Raw genomic sequence first — 26,870 nt, forward strand, 5'->3', positions numbered from 1 at the left:
GAAAATATCGCGTAATATTATTTCGATATCTCAACTGTGTCGAGACAATAAAGCTTGTCATATTCTCACAAAATTGTTTCTTTGTTAAGGCGATGACAACGGGAACCACGCTTCTCCAGAGCCGAGTTAGAGACGGAATTTATGAGTGGTGTCCTCCGCAACCACGAGCCTACAACGCCACCACAGGAACCACTCCGTTGTCCTTACATCATAGGCTAGGTCACCCCTCATATGATGTAATGAAAACTATCAATAAAGATTTGAATTTTTCTATTAGCAATTTTGACCACTGTGCATCGTGCAACATCACAAAAAGCAAGAAATTACCGTTTTCGCTTTCTTCATTTCGAACCACTGACTCGTTACAACTAATGTTTTCGGACCTTTGGACGAGTCCAGTACCTTCGTTTGATCATTACAAGTATTATGTTATATTCGTCGATCGTTTTAGTAAGTATATTTGGATGTATCCGCTTAAAAGAAAATCCGACACAAACCAAGTTTTTCTTCAGTTTAAAGCAATTGTCGAAAAACACTTTGATAAACCAATTAAACATTTCTTTTCCGATAACGGAGGAGAATATGTTAAATTAAATACTACCCTCCTTAATAACGGAATTTCACACTCAACGTCTCCTCCACATACTCCCGAACACAACGGATATGCCGAAAGACGACATCGTCATATAGTTGAAACGGGCCTCGCTCTCCTTAAACATGCTAATCTACCCACCAAGCATTGGCCATTTGCGTTTAGTACCGCCACCTACCTTATAAATCGACTTCCCACTCGATCACTAAAAGGTAAGTCACCATACCTTGTACTTCATAATAAACAACCAGACTATACAAACCTCCATAATTTTGGCTGCTTATGTTACCCTTGGTTAAGGCCTTACACCAAACACAACGTGGAAGACCGCTCCATTCCATGCGTATTTGTTGGTTACTCTACCACTCAAAGTGTCTTCCATTGTCTTGACCCAAAGACCCACCGTATCTACACCTCTCGCCATGTAAAATTTTATGATGACATATACCCTTTCGCTACCATATCAACCACTCCCTCGCAATCCCCTACCACAAACGAATGGACTACATTATCCCTCCATATTCTCCCCCCTAACACCTCCCCGCCACCAGTCACCTCACCCATTCGGTCTCAGCCATCACACCCCCAACCACCCGTCACCCTAGTCTACTCTCGTCGACCCACCTCTACATCTCATCCCTCTGTTGAACCCCCCTCGACAACCCCTATCACACTCGAACCCATTATCCCTTCGCCAATTGCCAACCCCATCGACACTCCCCTTGAACCTCCTGCCACTACTCCCACAACGCCCTCCACTACCCCTCATCCAAGCTCATCTTGTCAAAAGGACAAACCACCCCTACCAACTAAAACTGTCACCACCCGACTCGATAACAATATTCGTAGGCCAAACCCAAAATATGCCAAGCTCGCTCTCAAAACCACACTACCCACCGAACTTCCCAACACAATAAAACAAGCACTCGTCCTCCCCCACTGGCGGCAAGCCATGCAGGATGAATACGATACTCTAACTCGCAATAATACATGGACCTTAGTTCCGCGCTCGATCGCTCAAAACATTATTGGCTGTAAATGGGTATTTCGCAATAAATTCAATCCCGATGGAACCTTAAAACAGCATAAGGCAAGCCATGTTACAAAAGGCTTCCATCAACGACCCGGCATTGACTACACTGAAACCTTTAGTCCCGTAGTAAAACCCACCACAGTTCGTCTCATTCTCTCTCTCGCTGTAACCAAAAATTGGCCCCTCAGGTAACTCGACGTTAACAACGCATTCTTGCAAGGCAACCTTACAGACAATGTTTACATGACTCAACCACCTGGGTTTGTTAATCAAACCAATCCCGACTTTGTTTGCAAATTAAATAAAGCAATCTATGGACTAAAACAAGCTCCCCGAGCTTGGTACACCGAACTCAAAACCTACCTCACCACTGTCGGTTTTAAGCAATCTATTTCCGACCCCTCACTCTTTATTTTACAACAACCTACACTTACCCTATACATGCTTATCTATGTCGATGACATTATATGTGACACCCTTAAATTTAGCCTTAATTAACTACGTAAATTCTACAGAAAAACTGGTAGGATATGTTTGTAATTGGTTCAACTAGCCAAAAACCTGTAATTTCAAAAAAATTTCTAAACCAATCACAACATTTCCAACATTCCCAAGAGGCGGGTGCCAAAACCTGCAATGCTAATGAACTACTTTACATGCCATAGCTAAATAAGAAAATAGAATGATAGAAACCAAAAATAGAAAAGGGAGACATATGTCCCTTCAAATTATATACAAAACCAAAAGTTAAAAGGTTTACTATAAGAATAGCCAAAACTAGGTCCAAGGTTCCTTATGCTCGTGAGCTCGCCCGTGACCCCAACAAAGCATCAACAACCTGTCAATCGCATTTTATACAAACACGAAAGCCACAATTCAGTGGGGAGTAACTTCGAGTCCTCCCAGCCACGAATCGTCAAAATTGATGTAACATGTAATGTAACATGTAAACAATATGATAAACAATGTAATTATCATGTAATCTAACCTATGACCCCTAAACTGACCAAACTAAGCTATCATGTGAATCATATAATTCAAATAGTAATCCAAACTTTATCAACTGTAACCGGCTTACATCTCACCTATTACAGTTCATAAAATCACCATACAAGAAAGGGCAATATATCAAAGACAGACATAAGTTCTTAGCACCGTCAATAGTCACTTTGTAACTCGAGTCTATACCACTAGGTAGGGAAGGTAATCGAACCGGTATCTTGGCTCAGCGGTTAATATTAATAAAACGTGGCCAAGACACAACACAACCCTAGCCTAAAATCTGCGCAGACCTAGACATGCGGATACACACCACCGCACCCAAGACCCACAATTTTTCTAAAACAAAGTGAGTACCCTAAGGAGTCCACCAAAGGGTTGGCTAGTACTTAAGCTGACCACTTACTATCAAAATAAGTAACGAGGTCATGCCCCAACTTGGATATAAATCCACTAGTCAGGAACACAAAGGCTATCAAGCAGTGAACATATACTCGTCAAAGACTATAAAGACCTATCTATAATGAAGGCCGAAATACTCACCTAGGACCTAGTCCCAGCTAGTCTCAGCTTGAATACTTTAGCCCACACCACACAAGACTCACCACACAAGTCAAGTAAGACACCCACTTAACCATAAGAGGGCAAAAAGTCCTACTTACCAACATAAATTCTAACATTCTATCATGTGAAAGGCTATATAAATGTCTAATCAGCAAACAATCCAACAATAACCTCAATAAGTATTCAATACTAATTTCCAATTCTAACAATATTAACCATGTTAAAGGTTTCAGGGAATCTAGGGCCGTTTCTACAATATAAGAAGCTACTTAAATTCAACTAACTACACATGTGGAATAAAGATATAATAAATGGCCTAAAACAAGAAAAAGGCCGATTATCCAATTCATTTAAAATTTCATCCAACCGAATTTTTACCCGCAACCCCAGCCCTGCGACAGGTGCGGGTCAAATTGCGGTGACCAATCACTCAATTGTCGACATCGAATCGGTCAAAGGGATTAAGGCTCGATTTTAAGCACAATCATCAAATCATTACAATTATTGCTATAAAATTCATTCTGAGCCTATTAATTACAATCTCAATTTATAAACTATCCTAACATTATTTATCACTGTGACAAAAGCTAAATTAGGTGCATATTCCACTTATTATCCTTTAATATATTAGTTGACGCTCTCATTTACAAAAGATTCCACCATTTTTAACTTTTGTTTCATTCTTCATTTTGTGATAAACACCATAATCCAATACAACAAAGTTAAACCCCTAAACACTACTCGGAATATCTTAATCAACTGAACTAACTAATTATGAACAGAAATCATAATTAGAACGGGACAATACTCATGACTTTATCGACTAAACTAGCTAAAAGAAGGCGAGAATAAAACGAACAATGCATGGAAAACCGCGAAACAAGCAACGGGCCGACCCGGGCCAGCCGTGGGCCAGCCGTGGGCCTGCCGGGTCTGCTGCGGAACTCGCCGCCCCATTACTCCTCTTTTTTTTCCATTTTTATTCATTATAAGACCGTCTGAAACATAATTAATCGTTCCCAATACTAACTTGTTAACTAAAACTAACAAAAATACATGGATTAAACATGCATGCATCAAATTTAGTCATGTGAAAATTATTACTCAAACAAAAAATCACAAAACATACAAAAACAACAAAGCATGTGACGATCTTTCGTCGAGTAACTCGAAATATGTTACCTTAAGCTAGAAAAAGAGCAATTAGCACCTTAAAACCCAAACCCTAACAACAACTAGCCGCTATCCTCGACAATATACGAGTCCCCGAACTCGTCCTCCAATTCTTCACCTAAATAAACAATAAAAACACACAAATAAGCATAAATACCGAATTTTACCCAAAATTCGTCTTAAAACAACTTCAAGAAAACTGAAATTAAATTATACCAAGTTGTAGATCTCGTCGAGGGGATTCCATAAATATAAATTATGCGAAAAACCGATAAGAAATGAAGAAATTAGGGCGATTTTAGCTTGAAAATGAACAAAAATGGTGTTTTGGTGTTGTTGGAAGGTTGAAGATGAACATAAGAATAAGAAAATCAGAAAAAATGAAGGGGAAGGGGGTGTGGTCCGCGGGAAAGGGAGAAAGGAAAGGAGGGAGTCGGGTTTGAGTCGGGATTTTTCGAGTCGGTTTTGACTCGATTCGATAATAATTAAAACCGTAAGTCAAATGCAAATTCCGACAAGACCAAAGTTTTTAAACACGAGATTACAAGAAAATTGAATACTCATATGACCCATTTCCAAATTCGTTTACCCAATGTTCAAAAGAATTGTCATTTTCCCCCCGATACGCCCTTATTTCGAAATAAAAAGTTTTACACGGTTTAAACTATTTTTAAACATCTCGAAACTATCAAAATAAATACTTTTCTTCAAAATATAATAAAATTATATTTCTTTGAATTATTTTACTTTAAATACTTAAATATCAAATTTTATTTGATTAATAAATTATTTTCGAAATATATTAACGGTCCGAAATTTACGGGGCGTTACATTATAATTACAGGACCTGGCCCCTCGCACCTACAAAACTTCATTAATAAACTCTCCACCAGATTCTCCTTAAAAGACCTTGGACCCCTATCCTATTTTCTAGGCATCGAAGTTACACCGAATACACTTGGCATTCACCTAAGTCAATCGAAATATATTCAAGACCTCCTTACAAAATACAAAATGGCAGATGCCAAACCAAATACAACACATATGGCCACATCACCGCCTCTCATTCGAGAAGATCAACATCCTATTCACGAACAATCCACCTATAGAGCCATCGTCGGAAGTCTCCAATATGTATCTCTCACTCGACCCGACATTGCCTTCGCTGTCAATCGATTAGCACAATTTCTCCACCATCCCACCTCGAACCACTGGATGGCCCTCAAACGCCTTCTACGATATCTTCAAGGATCTCAAACCCATGGAATTCAATTATACAAAGACACACCTCTTTGTCTACATGCCTACTGTGATGCAGACTTCGGCGGTGACAAAGATAACTACCTATCCACTACCGGTTACATTACCTATCTCGGACGCAACCCCATTGCCTGGTCCTCCAAGAAACAAAAAGGAATTGCTCTCTCAACAACAGAAGCCGAGTTTCGAGCTATTGCCTCTGTCACCACGGAAACATTGTGGCTTCGAAATCTCCTCTCGGAATTGCACATTCACGTTACAAAATCTCCTGTGATATTTTGCGACAACATCTCTGCTACACTCTACGTCAAGAACCCGGTCTTCCACTCGCGCATGAAACACATGGCCATATCCTTCCACTATGTCAAGCAACAACTTCAGCTTGGTCAAGTACGCATCTCTCACATCGCCAGCAAGGATCAACTCGCAGACATTCTCACTAAGCCGCTACACAAACATCAATTCCATGAACTACGTGACAAGCTTGGTCTTCTCACAAGATCGTCCAACTTAAGGGGGCGTATTAACAATATCTCAGCTACATGATATTCCCATATCTCTCACACAATAATATCTAGCAAATCAAATCAATTTAGTTGTCAATATATTTGTAATAATAGCAATAGCATATTGTATTCTGTAATTAGGTGATTACATTAGGCTCCTTCCCTTATTTACACAAGTATAGCTCACTATATATATGTATATGCATCTTGACAGTAAACACATTTTTCATTCATCTAAAACCCTATTGTCTTATACCCACGCCCGTGGTTACCCGTGACCTTAAACACCCCCTGTTTGTGACGATTAGAAGTAAAAGAATAGGAAATGTAGTTGCACCTACTGCACCACAATAACAAAAGTAGATAAGCACATAAAAATATGCTCGAATCGGATCAGTCGCATTCCACCCTTCAATCATAATTAATCACAAAACGTACTGGCTAGTCAAACAACAGGAGGAAAGCTTAGCAAACAACACCAGGGTTTCATATTCTCGAATCGGCTCAAAGGTTAATGTGTGCAAACCTTAGATTAAACTTAACAATAAGCTCCAGGTGGCGCCTATCATTATCCACATAGACAAATGAGTATCATATAACCTAAACTCATCTTTGCAGAATATCGCTAAGCAAACATCAAAAGGAAAGATCAGAGTAGCAATTGTTGTAACTGCCGTTGGTTGAATAACAGCCGCAGGTTCTTCGCCAAAGCTGCAGCATATGTAGCAGAAACTCGAATGGTTTTTGACATGTATCGTTGTTTCATCGTGAAAGTGGGAATAAGAAATATATTAGCAATAACAATCATGAAGAATCTAAGAAAACGCGAAAAAGAAATATAAAGTACTTATGTATACCACAAAAACTTATATCTGCCGAAATCTAGCGACTGTCGGGACAAATATAAATCAGCTACGACAATATACTAGGAACAATACGTATCCTCACTGAAGCCAAAGAACTAATCGAACAACAAGAGGGATATGCTAGAAATAATATGTATCCCGGCTAATCGAGCAACAAGAGGGGTGAGTAGCCCATTGACATATCTTTTGTTGGTTAGGTAACAGCCGGAGGTTCTTCATCGGATATCCCTCAAATCATGGGCTCAGTATCCTTTGGACAAAACACCAAGCTTTCGAAATACTTTTCCAAATCTAAATGGGAGCTCATAGATTTATTGAGCTCATGGACTTGGCAAGTAGTTATATTATAAGCCTTGTTCTTATAAATAAAATAGCCACCATCCCTTTCACAATAGAAAATCCTTCTTACTAAAGACACGACATCAAACAACTGACAACCATCCCGACTTGATTGCCCAGAGAACCATAGAGTGAGTCCATGGCCCCTTTTCGTTGTCCTGTTCTAGCACCCATATGCTGGAAGTTACCTCAGAAATACTGAAAACCGCTAACGACCCCCCAAGAAAAAAAACGAACCTCAGGTATATTAGAAATCGAGAGGGAGGAGTTCATAAAGGAAATTGTGTTATTGATAATAGTTCGTTCCTATCTCGAATGATTACATTGGCTCGACATTTATAGTACTCCCGAGATCTAAAACGTATCAACTAATATCGCAATATAATATAATTATTCTAATACTGATATTATTCCGATTACGGTAATATTACCGTAATATTCTCCTAACATCCCCCTCAAACCCATGGTAATTTGGTAAAATTTCCATGGGTTTGCACAATATCGATAACATGAGAAAAACATTCTAACTTCTTCGGTGTTCGATCTTCAAATCTTAGACAGGAACGTCGCAACTTTTCGAACCTGTCAAAAAAATTCGTCGGGCGGTAACACTGTTGTTGTTCGGACCCGTCAAAATTCGAACGAAAGTTGATTTTTTCGAACTCGTTGAAATGTCGTTGTCAGGAACGCCGCAGTTTTTCGAACCTGACAAAAATCGTCAATCGAAAGAGAACGCAATTTTTTTTTTTCGAACTCTAACAAAATTCGACCAAACGAAATTGAATAGATGTTCAATATCGTCGAAATCATCCACGTAACAAGAATTTTGTTGTTGGAAATTGACCACATACATGATCAATCTCTTCTAGAACTCATTGATGCAAAAGAATCAAAGAGAACGTGCTTATAGTCAAGTTGAATTTTCGGATCGTATTTTTTTTTTTTCAAATAAAAAATAGATTATCGTGATAAAATCCCGCCGGAGGGAACCGTAATTCATTAGCCCCTCCGGCAGGGCAACGGAAGTTCGTTTTTAGGCCTCAAGAGCGTGAGGCTCTGATACCATATTAGAAATCGAGAGGGAGGAGTTCATAAAGGAAATTGTGTTATTGATAATAGTTCGTTCCTATCTCGAATGATTACATTGGCTCGACATTTATAGTACTCCCGAGATCTAAAACGTATCAACTAATATCGCAATATAATATAATTATTCTAATACTGATATTATTCCGATTACGGTAATATTACCGTAATATTCTCCTAACAAGGTAGCCTCTTTCGTCCAATCTAAATGGCAGTTCCAAAAAGGTAACATTTTCCGTATCAAAGTCAAAGGAACCAAGATGAGTTATTGCACGCATGTGGTTATGATTTTGTCCCAGCCAGTATGCCGCCCCTCGAAAGAAAACAGCAGTTCGTAGAGAATAAAACGGCACAATCGTATGGCAAGTGTTGTACAAATTAGCGACATTGAGGGGATCTTTTCTAACGGTCCATTGTTGATCACGAAGTGCATAAACTGCATAATACATATTTCTAGGCTCTTTACCCTGACAAAAGTCAAATGCAATCTCAACCACTTTATAATCCCGACTCTTAGAGGCGAACCCAAACAAATACCTAGGACCGAAATAACAAGGGGGAAGTGGACTCGCGAGAAGAACCAACGATTTGTAAATAGAAGGATTCCACAATCTTAATCCAAAATAAAATAGATAAAAATAGCAATCGGGATGGAGAAAGTATTTTTACTTTTTACTTTTTTGCATTTAATTATATACGAAGTACTATTTTTGGGTTTTTAATTTTATCTCGGAAAATGAGAAAAGAATTTAGAGTATTTCTAAAATATTTCATTTTAAAGAGTGGAAATTTGACATGTTTGCGCAGCAACAGATGCTTCCAAGAGGGAGTGTTTACGGATACCCACCTGGCTATAACATGTCCGAGGTCCCAATTCCTGAAGCTATGCTTCCAACATATGACATGGGTGGCATGCCTTTACATGATACTGAAATGGCGCAGCCTGTCCCGATTACTGCTTTAGCAATTACATTGGCTAACTCATCTCCAGAACAGCAGCAAAAGATGTAGTGGACGCCATAGAGCATGAGAATGCAGCAAAGGTGACAGGTATGTCTCTTGAGATGGACTAGCCAGAAGTTTTGCACTTGCTCGAATCCCTAGATGCTTTGAAGACCAAAGTTTCTGAAGCAATGGAAGCACTTCGGACTGTCGCCCAATAAGGTTCCAATCCTGCTGATAAGCTTGCTTCTGTCACTCAACGACACCTTAGTTTCTTCACAGCCAGGAAGCTACAGTAGTGAGGGGGAGCCATAGCAGCAGCAGCGTACATTCAAACCTGATTAATTGTGGCTGCTGCGATATATGGCTCCCTCTCCCACTGCTGCAGCTTCCAAGTTAGTGATATGATTATTTTTGGTGCAGTATTATTCAAGCATGCTTTTCTTGTTAGTCCCTTTCTCAATCATTTTGGTTACCGCAAATAATAAAAACGGTAAACAAATGATCAGGACACTGTAAAAAGAGTGATTGATTTTGGTACCTGCAATTCTATGACATGGGTTCACCAGACCTGAGTGTACTGAAGTGCGATTTTTACTGATTTTAGTGATGTTCAGTGATTCAGTATGATAAATCTGCATTTATGCAACTCTGCAGAAACAATTCAACCTTAAGATGAGTAGTGGTTCGATTTTCGACTAACAACACTCCTCATTCGTCCGACTTGGCCCTTGTTATGTGTTCTACTTCAGGGCAATGAAATTGAAGCAATTTCATTTGTTGACAGGTGATCCCAAAATTTCGGGTGCTATGTACCCAAAAGCCAGCACATAGCAAAAGCCAAAACATAACAAATAAAATCACTCATACAAGATGTGAAACTTCAAATCGCCATTTGTAGCTCAGATTCGAAAACAAGTCTCAAATATTTATGGTTTCTCACGAGATTTCTGCTAGCATGACACAATTAGTAGCCAGAAAAAATTAAGTAACAAAGTCAGATCAGTTGTACCAATGTTACACTGCTCAGCATGCAAGCACATTCATTCACACAAGAGTAATTTTACAGACGCACAAGTTATCCAACCTTAGATTAACTCTGAAGAAGGACAACGAGTTTCATATGCAGCATATGTAACAGACATACATATACTGATATACATATTTAGGACACCAGTCACACCACAGAACTTACAAGTTACAACCCCATACTGCAGAATTCTAAGCGTACAAAGCCGATGAACTGCCATAGACGAAAAAAAGCTACAAGCCTAGAACAATACGCTAGCTATGAATAGTACAAATTAGGAACAAGTAGCAATTGACATATTTATGGTAGGTTGACTAACAGAGTAACAGGTAACAGCCAGAGGTTCTTCCAAAATACCAGTGGTAAGATGGACATCCGCTAATTCAAGGGAAAAACCTCAAATCGCGTGCTCCATATCCTTTGGACAACACCAAACTCTCCGCATACATTTCTAGTTGTAAATAGCGGCTTATAAAACCTTCAAACTCCTGCACTTCACAACTAGCTATATTATATGACTCATTCCGACAAATAAAATAGCCACCATCACTCTCACAAAAGAAAACCTTTTCTTTTGAACCATCGTACTTCTTGAACAAATTATAACCATCCAAACTTGATTGCCCGGAGAACCATAGAGTCCATGTCTTCCTTTTCTTGTCCTGTTCCAGCACCCATATACTGGAAACTACGTCAGAAATTCTAAAAATCGCTAGTGATTCCCCAAAAAGAAACAAAAGCCTACATGAGCCTCTTTCTTCCTCCCAACTAGATGGCAGTTCCGAAAAGGCAATTTCTTCGGTATCAAAGTCAAAGGAACCAAGATGAGTAAATTGAAACCTATCTTTATTAATATTCCCAAGCCAATATGCCATTCCATTCAAGAAAACAGCAGCCGATACAGAATAAAATGGCTGAAACATATCAATAGTATTCGGAAAACTGATATTCAACCCATCATTTCTAACAGTCCATTGTTGATCACGGAGTGTATACACTGCAACATACATTATTCTAGGCTTTTCACCCACATTCTTTTCCAATGCAATCGCAACGACTTTATAATCCTTAATAACAGGAGCATATCCAAACACATATACACAATCATTAAGCAAAGACGAGGGAAATGGGCAAGCGGGAATTACCAATGATTTACGAATACTAGGGTTCCACAATCTCAATTCTTTATGGTACAAAAGATAACCATCGTTTCTACTAACAAGGAACAACCCATTACAACTACCGATTCTACGGTACGAATACAAATCAGCTTTCTTGAAAATACGAGCGGTTTCTTCAAACGTTTCGGCATGACGAACTATCAACAAACACCCTGTTCCTCGATATTCACGGTATACCAAACAATCGAGGACTAATAATGATTTATTATTATTTCCAAAATTGGGGTTTTGGGAAAGTTGAATTACAAAATGAATAAAATAAGGATCGTCAATAATAGCGCACCAAGATTTACATACGCACCTGAATTTTAATAGGCTTTTCGCCGGTAATTTAGCCAATATCTGAGTCCAAATTTCGGGTGGGAAGAAGTTGAATACTGAAATAAGGGTGAATTGATTGTTACTACTGGATGAATTTTGGGGGTTAGTCATTATTTATAACCTAATTTTTGGGAAATGGGGAATTCGATTTTGGATTGAAGGGATGATCACAAGTACTCCGTATATAATCTAATTTTCAGGTGTAGGATCATAAGAAATCATGGAAATAATAATAGTGTTCATAATGGAAGTCCAGCTATGAAAGCCACTTCCACCTGATAGATAGTGTGGGAGTTGGTAGAAATTTGGAGCTGTCATATTTGTCTCAGCTACAACGCCTACAAGTAGGGATGGCAGTCGGGTCGGACCCAGATCCTGAGGGTCGGACCTTAATGGGTTGGGTATGAGTCTTATTTTTTCAGACACAATGGGTATGGGTTAGGTATGAGTTTTAAGAAAATATTTCGGGTTCGGGTCTAAATTATGAGGCCCATACCCGACCCTTAAACCCTTTAAAAAAAAAATCAAAATTACAACTTTTCTGAATCCATATTGCCAAACCGTAGAAATTAAAGCAATTAAAGTTTCTTCCTCTTCTCTCATCCCATAAAGTGATAAAACCCAATCAAACTCTTCTGACAATACCATCAGTCCACCATTTACACAAGGAAACCACCATCACAACATTGATACGCGACTGCAACCACCTCTCTAATAGGCGGCGACCGACAACCACCATTGATGGCGGCCAGCAACGGTCAGATGGAGACGACTATCAAATACGATATTGATTTTAGGGTTCCGAGTTTGATTCTTTCACATGTATTTTGAGGTAAAACTAATTTAGATCTTCTGTGTCTTTTTTAATCTCTTTGGTATGTATATTGGATTTGGTAGTGTACAATAGATTTTCATAAACTCATAATGTTAAAGTAGTATGATTTTTTTTTTAATATTATAGACTCCATAACTGTTAATCTTGTTATTAAAGTGGCTGAAACTCGGACCCGCGGGTAGACCCAGACCCGACCCTTATTCATAGGGTCCGGGTATGGGTCCTCAAATTTTAGACCCTTGCGAATCTGGGTCAGGTACGGGTCCAAAGGGAAAATCTCGGATCCGGGTCCGGGTCTGGGTGGACCTGACCCAAACCTTACCCATTGTCCTCCCTACCTACAAGCCAACAAATTAAAACCTTTATACAATATGTAAAGGTATTTAAATTAGAGTTGTTCATGGGTCGTCCCGTCCATTGAATCCGACCCATCCCGCCCGCTAAAAAAACGGGTCTGGACAAGGTATTTTAGAAAAAATACAAAGACCCAACCCGCTTGTCTGTGGGCCAAAAATTAAACGTGAGCCCGGCCCATGGTCGGCCTAAACCCGCATTTGAACACCTCTAATTAAAATCTACAAAATATACTAATATGACTTCCACCAATTACCATTTTTCATAACAAGGGTATTCAATTTATTTTTTTTATATGATTTTCGAATAAGATATTGTAAAACCGTTTTACAGAAGACTAATTCTTTGTCCTTACCTCTCCATACATGGTAGTGTTTATCATAGTCATTTATATATTTTTAGAAATTTTTTCAAGAGAAGAAAGGCGATTTGGCGGAATAATGGATATCCGTGAGATAGGTGTGGGTTTAAAAAGTTCCACCGGGATAGGTTGTGGGAGGAATCCGGAATGTGGATACGCATTATAGTTCATGAATGCGGATGAGTGATACCCTTCCTCCCACCCACCCCGCCCCAAACGGCTGTATTTTTAGTAAGACTTAAAAACGATTTTGTCCATTCTAATTATTTATTTTTTTTAATAAATATCACTCATAAAAAATATAAAAAGTTAACAAATAAGTTAGACAAAGAAAATACTCCTTACATGAACAAGAAAACCGTAAATTCGAAATCATATACTGTATACTAATACTCCCATATTATGGTTAATTACAAAATTTCATACTCCCTCCATAGTCCATACCATACAAATGGTAACGTGATAAAAAATGAGATTTTTAAGAAAAGAGAGTAAAAGAAGGGGTAAAGAGAAAAGAAACTAGGTGGAGTATGTAATTGTGGGTTTAATTGTGAGTTGGTAGGTGGGGTATGTAATAGCATTTTATGTAAATATCGAATGAATATAAGGATAATTTGGTAATGTTGTGGGCCAAATAAGGAATGTTACCATTGGTATGGTACAGCCGTATTAGGTAAGTGTTGTCATTGGTCTGGTACAAAGGGAGTTTTTCTAATACTCCCTTCGTCTCGTCAATAGTTTACAATTGTCTTATACACGATTATTAAGGCAATGTGAGTGAAATAAGATTATAATTATTTAAAAATTAAAAGCAACTTAAATGAAAAGGAAATGTAGACCCACATAAATCAATTTATTTATCAGAAAATAAAAGTGTAACTATTAACTAATACACTTTAAAATTTAAATAGCAAAATATAAAGAGTACTAACTAGAACGGATTGAGTGTTAGTGAGAGTTCTGACATTAGAGGCTGAATGGCTGATATTAGCCGTGGGCTTTATGATTGGGCTCAATGACATTTACAAACTACGAAGTACTTTTTATCATACGGATTGAGTAGCTCCTACTCTATTACGGTTTGGCCCACTGGTTTGCTTACATTTTTGTTCACCATTCATATTTATGCAACTTTTTGGTCCAATTTAGAGATGATTAAGTGCGGACCATGTCGAATATGGGTTGAGGTCACGTTAAATTTCTTACCCATGGATAAGCGATTAGCGAGGTGGGTTGGTTTAGTAGTTCGGCCTTTGTTATGTTCTTAAAATATCTTGTCTATATCCGTTTGTTTTGCATGCTAAATGGGCCATGTTAAATAAACGGAACAGAACATTCTGGTCTAAATGGCGGTACAACAAGTACATTGGTACATTGTACAATCATTGTTATCAAATCCCGATTCAATCCTACGATTCTACGACTTTACGATACAAAAATACTTGTCCCGATCCCTGCGATTTTATCATGGTTGTAGAATCTTAGTGATGGGGCATATTCTGCACCCGCTGACCGAGTCAACATATTGAGCAAGGTCAAAGATCAAGAGACAGCAAGTCAACATGTTAGACCGCCTAACCGACGCAGCCTGTCGGCCGGTCACCTGGGTCCCGGCTGAGCCATCAGCCAGCCGGGACACATATCCGCGTACTCATATCCAAGACCCCTCGGCATGGAGTCAACGGGGCCCCCGCCGCCGCCATGGGTCCCTCGCCGAGGGTAGAACAGACTTTCCACTTGCTACGCCACTTGGCCCACTTGGCCACTACGTGACAAAAGGTGAAAGTCTATAAATACTCCTCAACCCTCATTGAGGAAAGGATCCACAATCTAACCTAAAACTCACTATTCATCTGGTATAAACTCCCTTATCTCTCTACAATATACTTTGTCAAGTAACATACAACTTAATCCCTTTAAGTTCACTGACTTGAGCGTCGGAGTGAGTACGCTCGGTGCAAAGCCGAGCCCTCAGTTTGTTCATCGTTTCAGGAGAGACCGAGAGGAAGAGTCAAGGCAAGGAAGGACATCCATTCACCAAGCTTGCGTGGTAAACAACACCGCTTCCGGAATTACACCCTAACACTTAGGATCATATTCATTTGAAAATTTTAGAAATAAGATCATAACACGATCTTTCGATCTTACGATTCCGTTCTATAGTAAAAGTATAAATATAATTTTTTATATAGTGACATTGTAAGACGGAAATTTCGTGTGTGTTGTAAAAACATATTTGAAATTAAAATCCTTAGGTATCAATACTCTATGGATAAATATTAAAAACTAAGGCTTCGTTTGGCATTTCAGGTACCTGTTATGACTGAAGTAGCTTTTTTGATAAAAATTTCAGGTAGCTTTTTTTTCTAGAAGTGTTTAGCAAGTAGTTTATTTGCCCAAATAAGCTACCTGAAATAAAATGCTACCTAGAATAACATTTCACATTTTAGGTATCTGATTCTTGGTAATATTACCTTTTTACCCTTTCAATTTATAATATATTAAATAATTATTATATCATTTTACCAAAATAAGCTACATTTTCGATTAGTTTGCCGCACAATTTTTTATATAATCAGTCACCTTATCAGCTACTAATTTTCAGTTACTTTATCAGTAAATTTTCAAGGTTTCAGTTAGCTTTTTAATTTTCAGCTACTTTTTCAGGTTTCAACTACCTTTTCAGTTCGTTTTACCAAACAGAGCCTAAGTGATTTGATCTTCAATTATACTTGTTCCGGGTGTAATTCCAGATCAAGTATAGTTACCACCCGTGGCTTGTTGAATGATGTCTTGAGTTGGATTCTCCTTTGGTCTCAATCGTTCCTCACGGCCTCTCCCGCAACAATGAACGAGGCGAGGGCTTGGCTTTGTGCCAAGCGTACTCACTCCGACGCTCAAGTCAGTAAACTTAAGAGATAAGTTGTTACTTGGCTGAATGTGTATTGTAGAGAGATAAGGAAGATATTACCAGATGAATAGTGTATTTAGGTTTAATTGTGGATTAGTTGGGATCCTTTCCTCAATGAAGGTTGAGGAGTATTTATAGGCTTTCATCTTTTGTCACGTAGTGGCCAAGTGGCCAAGTGGCTAGCAGGTGGAAAGACTGTTCTACCCCTCGGCCGAGGGGCCTATGGCCGGCCGGCGGATCCTGTTGACTCGCCGCCGAGGGGTCTTGGATATGAGTACGCGGATATGTGTCCCGGTGGCGGTTACCATGCCGAGACCGGTCGACGGGCCGATGGGCTGGGTCGACGGCTAGATTGTCCAAGTCGTTGACTTCTTTGTGGATATCTTTGACCTTGCTCAATCATGTTGACTTGGTCGGCGGTGCGAATATGCCCCATCAATTTGCCCCCAGCCGTAGTCTATGCCGTGGTATGGGCTCCGATGTATGTTTGAGCGTATATTCTGCGCAAGTAATTTGTAAAAATTTCTGATCGGCTTCTTCTGCGGCGGCTTCTTTTGCCTCGGCCTGGTCTTTCTTAGGCCGTACCATATCCCCCCTCCGCATGGATGCGTAAAGGGCATCCGATGTGGAAAAGAAAGTGACGCTTGCCGAGACCAGGGTTGGGAGTGCCGGTTGTTTTTGATTGCCCCCTGCCGGCGCTTTCTAGCTTGGTTGATTATGTGGCCGGCGGAGAGCAGATGCTTGGGAATTTGTTGAGGAAGGTGAATAGGTAAGGAGATATGAATAGGCGTGTTGAAGACGCTTGGTCACTGTTGCATTGATTGACGTCTAATCGTTGCAACGATTGACATCCCGTGGTTGCATGTCCGACACGTGTCCGCACGCTGATTGGTTGACGCTTCACGGGTCGTTCTCTCGATTGGTCCTTCTTCATGGGCTTTTCCCTATAAATAGGGCAGTTATCCCGTGAAATTGGCCACCAATTTCATTCTCTAAAATTTTCCTCTAAACTTTCAAGGGTTTTCTTTGTCTTCTAATCTTCAGAGTTGTTACTCCGGCGAGCGTTTTTTCAAGGTAAACAAACAAACTTCCTTCTTATTTTGTTAAGTAACTATTGCTATCATGTCTTCTCGTCGACGCCGGGCTAGTACTTCGCACCGGGGGTCCTAGGTCTCCTTCTCCGAAGTTGATCCTCGAGTTTTGGAGGAATGGGATGACTCCGATGAGGTTGATGACGATTTTGGTGATGATTTGAAAAGGCTCGCCCTAATGAGGGAGAGGGCGTGTTATGGATCACGGCGACGCTTGTAAGGTCCGCCTTGACCGTGCTTGGACCCATAAGCTTGCCCGTTGTTCCGGTGAGAGATTTTTCGAGGACCATTTCTCCTTTGGCGAGGGGTACGAGATCGTTATTCCTAGGGAGGGTCAGGCGGTCTGTTGTCCTCCACCGGGTCATACTGGTGTATACATGCGGCATTTGGAGTACGGGCTCCGGTTTCCGCTAAATGAGTACGTTATGGCTATCATTAGAGCCATGAACGTTGCCGTTGCCCAACTACACCCGTTGGCCATGAGGACCATAGTCGGTTTTGTTTGTCGTGTGTCTCTTCAAGGGAGAGGCCCCGACGGTGAATTTATTCCGCCGGCTTCATTATCTCCGCCATCGCACCTAACCGTGTCGGATGGTACAAGTGTGCAAACGGAGCATGGTTATGCTTCGTTGACAAACTTACCTCCCGCAAGGACCGGAGGGATCGGTGGGTGTACGTTAAAGTGCTTGGGATGACTATCCGCCGCCTCGCTCCTTCCAAAGACCCGGTTAATTTGCGGTGCGAGACTAAGGCGGAGCGTGACAAGTGGGTTTCATACAAGAAGCTCAAGATGGATGCCAGCCGTGTCTACCTTAACGCGGATGAGAAGCTGGCGATGAGGCTCTTTGAGACGGATGAGAGTGGGGTGCCGAGAAGATGGATTCCCCCGACGCAGATCATTCTTCAGGATGAGCCGCTTTGCTATGTCGGTCTCATACCTGCCCTAGCGCGGGGTGAGTGGGGTCGGTGCAAGGCCCATCATCGCTCTCAATGTTCTTGTTCTTCGAACTTTGATTTATTTCTTCCACCTAACTCCCGCTTTGTTTCCTTTGCGGACCGCTTTGGGCCGGACACCGAGAATATCCTCCGGAGAATGGGCCGCACAAAGATAAGACCGTTGCTAAATTGCATCCCAAGGCTCTTACCCATGACCGCAGGACGTCGCCGAATGAGCTTATGGACCAGCGAACTGAGACGCTTGAATGCGGTGGAAGCCCGTGCGAGGGTCGTTAGTCAAGTGCCGCGCCGTACGCGAAGAACAAAGTCTTCGGCGGTGGTGGCGCCGACATCGATTCCACCCCCATCCCCCTGTTCGAAGGAGACGGTGGAGATCGTTTACATCTCTAATGGGGATGATTTTGACGAGGAGGAGGGGTCTCCCCTTGTCCGTAAGAGAAAAGACGACCTTACCATTGCCGTTGCTTGCTGGCCGACGAGGAGATGTGCCCTTCGGCCAAGAAGGCCAAGCACGGATCGATCTATCCGGTGGCTCAGATTTAGCCGGTTCATCAGGCGCTGCCGATGACAGGCTCTTCGGCATGTCGATGTATGTTGATACTGATGCGTTCTTTAAATTTTGTAGATCAGCCGCTGTCAGTCGCCGCTCCTGTTGAGTAGCAAGTGGAAGAGAAACCCGCGCAGGCTGATGATCATGACGTCGCCATTGGGTCTTCATCCCAGAAGGTTTCCCTTTCCCGACCGCAGACTAGTGATCGAAATGTCACTGTTGACCCTTCATCCCAGAAGGTTTCCCCCTCCCGGCTCGTGGCGCGAGGTGCGAGGTTGGTCGAGGAGCTGGCGAGGTGGAACGAGCTGGCCGGTGCTCGCATTATAGAGCAAGAGAAGGCCGTGGCTCAGTCCGCTCTTGAGCTTGATGTCACTAAGAAGGTGGCCGCGAAGGCGAGGCCGGATCTCCTTAATGAGCGAAGGCTTAGGGGAGATGTCGAGAAAGCGCTCTTGGCTGAGAGAAAGCTTAGGGAGGACGCTGAAAAGGAGGTCCTTGCTGAGAGAGCCAAGGCCGAGGCTGCTGCGGCCGAAGTTGCAAAGTTCCTTGGAGAAGTGTGACCTTGTTCGAGGCATGCCGACCTTTATCTCCAGCAGAGGAATGAATTTAGGAGCAAATTTCAGATCCAGGGGAAGGTGATCCGGAGCAAGGAGGCCATCATCAGGCAAAAGGAGGACGACATTGAGATGCTCCAAACCAAAATGCTCCCCGACCGTGTTCGATCCCGGATCCGCCGAAGCAGCTGCCAGGGAAGTAATTGAGGAGCTTTTTCCTCTTGAAGGTTCCTTTCCGTGGGACAAATACGACAAGATGTTTGACGATAAGCTCGAAGCTAAGGAGAAAGCCGTGGAGGAGAGGGTCAAGGAGGCGGCGAGAGTGAAGATAGAGCAAAAAGCGGCCGAGGAGGCGGCAGCTATCGCTGAGAAAGCTAAGGCGGCCAAGGCGGAAGCCGATTGGGCAAGGGCAGTTGGGGCTGCCGAGGCTAAGGCTGGGGCTGCTGAAGCTGAGGCTGCTGAGGGAGCTACTGGGTTGCCCCTTGAAGAAGGTGCTACTACCGCTGCTGATGGCGAGCAACGGCAGACATAGGGAGATGAAATCCGTAGCCTTTTGTCTTTTGGTTTGTCCTTGTAATTTCTTGTAATTCGTTGAACATTTTTTTAATAAGAGCTCGTTTCTTCTGCCTCCGGCCTGGCCGAGGTTTTTACCTTACCTCTTTTTCTTGCGCTAGTGTTTGAGCCTCAACCGTACTTTTAGCGCCTCGTCTTCGTACGGGTTGTCTTCTTACGTTATTAATTGAGTGTCTCTTTTGTTTCCGCCTCGGCTTGGCCGAGGCGGTCTAGAGTGCGTATCTCAATCGTGTTAACGCTTCTGAGGCATTTTGATTGCTTTGCGAGTATCTCTTTGCGATGGTCGTGATTGCCGCTCTTGTCGGTGTGACAGTGTGAGCCGGCATCTACTTCTTCATGAATCTGCCGTGGCGTCTACTACTTGGGGTGACTGCGACGGCGCCTGTTTCTTCATGAGGCGTCGTGGCGTCTACCACTTGAGAGGCTGCGACGGCGTCCAACCTCTTGGGGTGATCGCGTGGCGTCTACTACTTGGGGTGACTGCGACGACGCCTATTTCTTCATGAGGCTCGCCGTGGCGTCTACCACTTGGAGTGACTGCGACGGCGTCCAACCTCTTGGGGTGATTGCCGTGGCGTCTACTACTTGGGGTGACTGCGACGGCGCTGTTTCTTCATGAGGCTGCGTGGCGTCTACCACTTGGAGTGACTGCGACGGCGTCCAACCTCTTGGGGTGACTGCCGTGGCGTCTACTACTTGGGGTGACTGCGCGACGGCGCATGTTTCTTCATGAGAGCTGCCGTGGCGTCTACCACTTGGAGTGACTGCGACGGCGTCCAACCTCTTGGGGTGGCTAAGTGGCGTCTACTACTTGGGGTGATCTGCGACGGCGCCTATTTCTTCATGAGGCTCGCCGCTCTTGTCGGTATGACGGTGTGAGCCGACATCGCTATCGATAAAGACCGCCGCTCTTGTCGGTATATGACAGTGTGAGTCGGCGTCACGCTTTCTAGCGACTATGGGAAGAGCGAACATTTTGATGGAAGACTTGGATGATTTTTCATTTAGGTAAAAACATGCGTCGGGGTGCCCATTTCTTTGTTTTGGACACCTCCGCCGCTACATAGGTTATTCCCGAGATTACCAGCGTCCTAATGGCCCGTCGAAGGCACAACGTCCTAGTCAGCCGCTAGTTACATCCATGAGGTCGCCCTCCTGTTGTAAGGATAGACCTTTCCCTTTCTCTGATTTCTTGGCCACTTTGAGGGATTGCATGTTGCATCCCTCGGCGGCTATCCGGACGTTGACCACCTCGTCATTCTCGTCTTTGGAGACGAGCTTATGCGCTTCCCCCGGTCCGAGACATACATCGGTGTTAGGGCCGGATGGACATCACTGCGTCGGCCTCGCTCGGGGTGACTCGGCCTATGAGAACGTTGTAGGCGGACGAGCCGTCGATGACCACGAACTCGGCTAGGACATTTTTAGCCGCATTCTTTTCGCCGAACGTCACCGGGAGTCCGATTGATCCCAGTGGTACCAAGCCGCCCCAGAGAAGTGTATAGTGGGTTGGTGCGGGGGCTCAAGTCCTTGACTTTCGGCCGAGGCCGAGGAAGCACTCCCGAACATGATGTTCGTGTACGCGCCCTGTGTCAATCGGGCACCTCTTGACCAGGTGGTTGGATATGTCCAAATTGACTACAAGTGGGTCGCAGTGAGGAGCGATGACTCCTTCGTAGTCCTTCCTTCCGATGGTTACATCGGGGATGTTGGAAGCGGGGATCGCTGTGTTGGGCACAAAGTTGATGGCCCGATATAGCTCGTTCAGGTGCCGTTTGTGCCCATGAGCGGACCCTCCGTTCTCGTTGCCCCGATGACAACATGGATCACTCCTATCCGTTCGAAGACGGATTTCTTACCTATTTGTCGGCGTCGGTCTTTTGGCCTTAGGCAACGTACTTGCCGAGGCTCCCCTTCCGGATCAGCTCTTCAATGGCATTCTTTAGATGCGCGATCGTTGGTTAAATGGCGGTGTGTGGCGTGGTACTCACGATCGGCTCGTGTCACCGTCACTTTTTGGCTTGGGGGTCTTTCCCACTTCGGCCCTCGCTTTTGCTCGGGCAAAGACCTCGGCGGCGATACGACGAGAGGGGTCTTATCACTATACCGCCTCGGTGGTACGTTCCGAACTCCACCCGGCGCCCGTCGAGTCCTGTCTCCTGGCAGGTTTGTCCGACCGTGACCTATTATTCTCACGGCGTCTTTCATCGGACCGTGACCCGTTGTTGTCACGGCGTCTCTCATCCGGGTTGTCCTCCCGGTGACTCTTCTTTTCTGAGTGCTCGGCCTCGCTGGGGCCTACCCAGGTCTTGTGATAGTCCTCTACCTTGATGGCCTGGTCGGCCATTTTTCTAGCGGCGTCCAAGTTCAGCCCTCCGCACTTGATGAGCTCATTTTTCAAGTCTCCCCTTGGGAGGCCCTTCATCAGCGCGAAGGCCGCCAATTCGGGATTAATTTCTCGAATCTGCTGGACCTTTCCGTCGAACCTCTTCACGTAGCTTCGTAGAGACTCGCCCCCCTCCTGTTTGATAGTTAGGAGGTCCGATGTCTCCACGGCCCTTCTCTTGTTGCAAGAGTACTGGGCTAGAAAGGCGTCTCTTAGGTCGGCGTAATAGTATACCGAGCCGTCGGGAAGCCCCTTGTACCAACTTTGAGCCATCCCATGCAAAGTTGTCGGGAAGACTCGGCACTGGACCTCATCGGGGCGTTCCCATACCGACATGTAAGACTCGAAAGCCTCGGCGTGGTCGGGCCGGATCACCTTGTCTCCCTTGTATGATAGAGGTGGTAACTTGAGCTTAGTTGGCACCTGGACGTCTAGGACGTAGGCGTTGAGGGGCCGCCCGACCGCGATCGAACGACGCGCGGCGATCGGCTCCTCGCATTCCTAATCCGGCTCCTCTCCTCGTAGCGGGAAGGACTTCTTCTTCGACTCGGACTTCTTCTCCAACTCGCCGAGTCGGACTCCTCCGGTTCCTCCGGGGTAAGCCTCGTTCGTGTTGCGGGGACGCTGTCCTCCCATGAGTGCGGGAAGGACTTAGGTCTACCACGCCCACTTTGGGTTCCCCGCGACTGGCCGGGTCGGCTTCTCCCCGGTGCTCGTTCAAATTTCTCGGAGTTACGTTTCGGCCCCTGGTCTCTGGGCGTTTTCCGCCGCTCTTGTCGGCGTGACGGTGTGAGCGGGCGTATTACCAATTAGGTCCAGGACCATCTTTAGTTTTGCTATGTCAACCACGTGTCCCATAATGGTGACTGGTTGGGCGGGCGGCGACGTGTCGGCATTATCGGCATCCCAAAATCCGGTTGGATTACTCCGCCGGTGGTGGAGGGCCGCACGACTCTGAATTGTTGAAAGTGTCATCGTGGTAAAATGCGGTTTCGTCGGTCACGACTGCGTCTTGTTGTTTTGACATCTTCTTAGCTTTTTGGGTGGGTTTTTGTTGTTTTTTTTTTTTTTGTTTGGGAATGAATGTGACTAGCTTCTAGTGTCTTTTCCCACAGACGGCGCCAATTGTTCCGGGTGTAATTCCAGATCAAGTATAGTTACCACCCGTGGCTTGTTGAATGATGTCTTGAGTTGGATTCTCCTTTGGTCTCAATCGTTCCTCACGGCCTCTCCTGCAACAATGAACGAAGGCGAGGGCTTGGCTTTGTGCCAGCGTACTCACTCCGACGCTCAAGTCGATAAACTTAAGAGATAAGTTGTTCTTGGTGAATGTGTATTGTAGAGAGATAAGGAAGATATTACCAGATGAATAGTGTATTTAGGTTTAATTGTGGATTAGTTGGGATCCTTTCCTCAATGAAGGTTGAGGAGTATTTATAGGCTTTCATCTTTTGTCACGTAGTGGCCAAGTGGCCAAGTGGCTAGCAGGTGGAAAGACTGATCTACCCCTCGGCCGAGGGGCCTATGGCTGGCCGGCGGATCTGTTGACTCGCCGCCGAGGGGTCTTGGATATGAGTACGCGGATATGTGTCCCATTTGGCGGGTTACCATGCCGAGACCAGTGACGGCCGATGGGTCAGTCGGCTAGATTGTCCAAGTCGTTGACTTCTTTGTGGATATCTTTGACCTCGCTTCAATCATGTTGACAGTGGTGATGCGAGAATATGCCCCATCAAATCGTATATGTTTTTACCACATAAAAACTATGTTTAATTAGTTTGTAGGATCTTACAATCCTACGATTCGATTTTATCTATTTGATTTTACCTAGTCGATTGATACAATGTAGAATCTCGATTCTAATAACATTGTTTACAATAATGAAAGACGTAGAGAATTCATATAATCTTTAGTTGTAATCTTTTCTTAGTGACCAACGAATTGTGTTTAAGACGAGCAAAAGCAAAATGTATTGGAAAAAAAACAAACAAATTATCCAATAATACGGATCATTTAGGAAATTTTTGGTTGGGGTGGAGAATAAATGACCATTTATACTTGACGTGAACCACTTGTTTAAAAAGTCTAAATAAAAGAGGAAAAAAGTAAGCAATCCTTTTCTACGGTTTTGCTTAAAAAGTGTGTTTCCTTTTCTTAAAACTAACCCTAACATCCTTAAAGCCGTCCGTATACTAAGAGTAATTAATACCACATGAAATGCCCTCTAAGTTGTAACAAGTAGACTACTAGTACTCCTATATCTTAATTAATTAAGCAAATAAAATATCACATTCACACCGCTTTCCTCCCGCACCTACTCACACTTTCCCCCTTCCTCCCATCAATATCCTTCCTCCCATATAACCCCTCAACTAACAAACACAAAAATTATCGATAAATTTGTGTAAAACCGACTTATTAGTATTCGTATTCATTTTAACCCTTACCTTCCAAATTAGACCTACCTGAAATCAACATGAACCCTTACCTACAAGAATACGACGATGATGATAGTCCTAGTTTTAACACTTACTCAACTAACACCGATATCGCTCAAATCGCTTCTCGCGTCGTTGCCGTTACTTTAAACAACAACGGTAACAATGATGATGGCGGTAACGATGATGAATTTGAGTTCGGTTTAGCAGGAAATACGTCTCAGGATTCATTTCCGGTTTATCCGGTTTTCAACCGGGATTTACTGCGAGATCTCGGGTCGTCGGATCAAACAACAAAAGCAATCCAATTAAGGGAACTATTTGACGAAGACGATTCAACTTTGTCGGCAGATCTTGAGGGAGTGTCGCCGGACACGTACTGTTTGTGGGCCCCAAAATCACCGTCACTGTCACCGTCGCCGTCGCCAGGGAGGTGTATGAAGAGTAGCTCAACGGGGTCAGGGCCTTCGCCAACGGTGTCCAAGACGTGGAGATTGAGGAATTTGTTGAGACGAAGTAAGAGTGATGGTAAAGAAGGGTTGATGTTAGTCAAGAATGTCAAGGATAAATCATCCGCATCGTCATCGTCGTCGTCGAGGCCGCCGTCATCTCCTCGAAGGAAGTCTTATTTACCATACAAGCAAGATTTGGTGGGCTTTTTTGGAAGTCCTCAAACTTTGAGGAGGATTAACATCCCTCCTTTCTAAATTTGAGACGGTTTTAAGCAAGACCAACTCCTTTAGCTCAAGATTTTTATAAGTTTTTAGTTTTTAGTTTTTTTTTTTTTTTTTTTTGTTGAGTTGTTATAAGATATACGTGAATCTAAAGCAATATTTTGAAAATATAAAATCGTGTAAATATATAGTTTGATGATGATATAACCAGCTTTTTAAGTTGGCATCTTTTCCTCCATTTTTCTATTTTGTTATACACATTTTCGTGACGAAAACGGACATATTCATCTTGAGTAATAAAACGGGTCAATCAAATTGATTAGACAAAATGTAGATTGCCTAAGGGACCGCAAACTTTTGTCCCATCTGCCTATTATTTGACCCTAAGACGGAGAGGGTGTCTTAAGGGAGTAGTTTATCAAAAGCGGGTTTATGGTAGGTGATAGCGAACACCCTCAGGGGCACTTGTTAACTACTCCGTATTAACTATTACTACTATTCAGACAGTATCCTTAAAGAATAGGAAAATGCAACACCAAAACTGTAAGGATCATCTTCTATAAATAATTCAGTATTCATTATAATTGAATTAATGACTGATTACATACAACAGTTGACTCGTAATCCTGTGTAACAAATGTTCTGGCTCCTCAGACTTTCTGTTGCACAAACAAGTTTCAAAGTTATATCCAGGAACTCCCATGTTACCTTACCTGTAAAGGCAGCCGATATCTGCTCTTGTTATTAGAAGCAATGAATCTGAATACCGTCATTTTTCTTAACAGTACTGAGCAGTAAACGATAGATGAAGTGGTAGCAATGCTGTGCCAAGCCAAACAGTTTAGGTAACTACTGGTCACTGGCTCACTGCGAGACTTCAAAAGCAACTTGACTTACGAAATCAGCCATTATCTACTTATCTTGTGCAGTTCACGAGAAGGGCAACATAGTCCGGTCAGTTATCCACTGCTTAATACCAAGCTTAATATCCACTGATACCAAGCTTACTACAGAGTATACAAGAATTCTTTCCACAAAGAATAGATGTGCCACTATCTTCTACAAGAAATCTTTGAATGCGAAAAGACCTGAAATTCACCGTGGTCTTTGAAGAAACGATGGTAATTTCCGCTAGTCTCCTGAAAACCATAAACTCTGATCACTTTTCGAATTTTCGCCATCCTTTTCCATCACCAATACAGAGCACCATATAAGTGAGATACTAAAAATTGCTAACGACTCCCTAAGAAGAAAAAGACATTGAGTCTTGCCCATTCATATGCTTGTTCACGCCAAT

General features: G+C 43.0%; 2 protein-coding genes across 2 annotated transcripts; one reads left to right on the forward strand and one right to left on the reverse strand.

Moving 5' to 3' along the window:
• Positions 1-10,773: 10,773 nt before the first annotated feature.
• On the reverse strand, positions 10,774-12,003 carry LOC141587644 (F-box/kelch-repeat protein At3g06240-like). Its single transcript, XM_074409118.1, has one exon. The coding sequence runs from the start codon at positions 12,001-12,003 to the stop codon at positions 10,774-10,776; it is 1,230 nt and encodes a 409-aa protein (XP_074265219.1).
• A 12,583-nt stretch (positions 12,004-24,586) lies between these two features.
• LOC141586462 (uncharacterized) lies at positions 24,587-25,908 on the forward strand. Its single transcript, XM_074407680.1, has one exon. It carries the CDS (start codon positions 24,938-24,940, stop codon positions 25,604-25,606), a length of 669 nt encoding a protein of 222 aa, XP_074263781.1. The 5' UTR covers positions 24,587-24,937; the 3' UTR covers positions 25,607-25,908.
• The last annotated feature ends 962 nt before the right edge of the window (positions 25,909-26,870 follow it).

This window comes from Silene latifolia, chromosome 6 (assembly GCF_048544455.1).
Source record: "Silene latifolia isolate original U9 population chromosome 6, ASM4854445v1, whole genome shotgun sequence".
NCBI classification, from domain to species: domain Eukaryota; kingdom Viridiplantae; phylum Streptophyta; class Magnoliopsida; order Caryophyllales; family Caryophyllaceae; genus Silene; species Silene latifolia.

Coding starts and splice junctions, on each gene's coding strand:
- LOC141587644 (XM_074409118.1), bottom strand. CDS start 12,003: ATGACTAACCCCCAAAATTCATCCAGTAGTAACAATCAATTCACCCTT.
- LOC141586462 (XM_074407680.1), top strand. CDS start 24,938: ATGAACCCTTACCTACAAGAATACGACGATGATGATAGTCCTAGTTTT.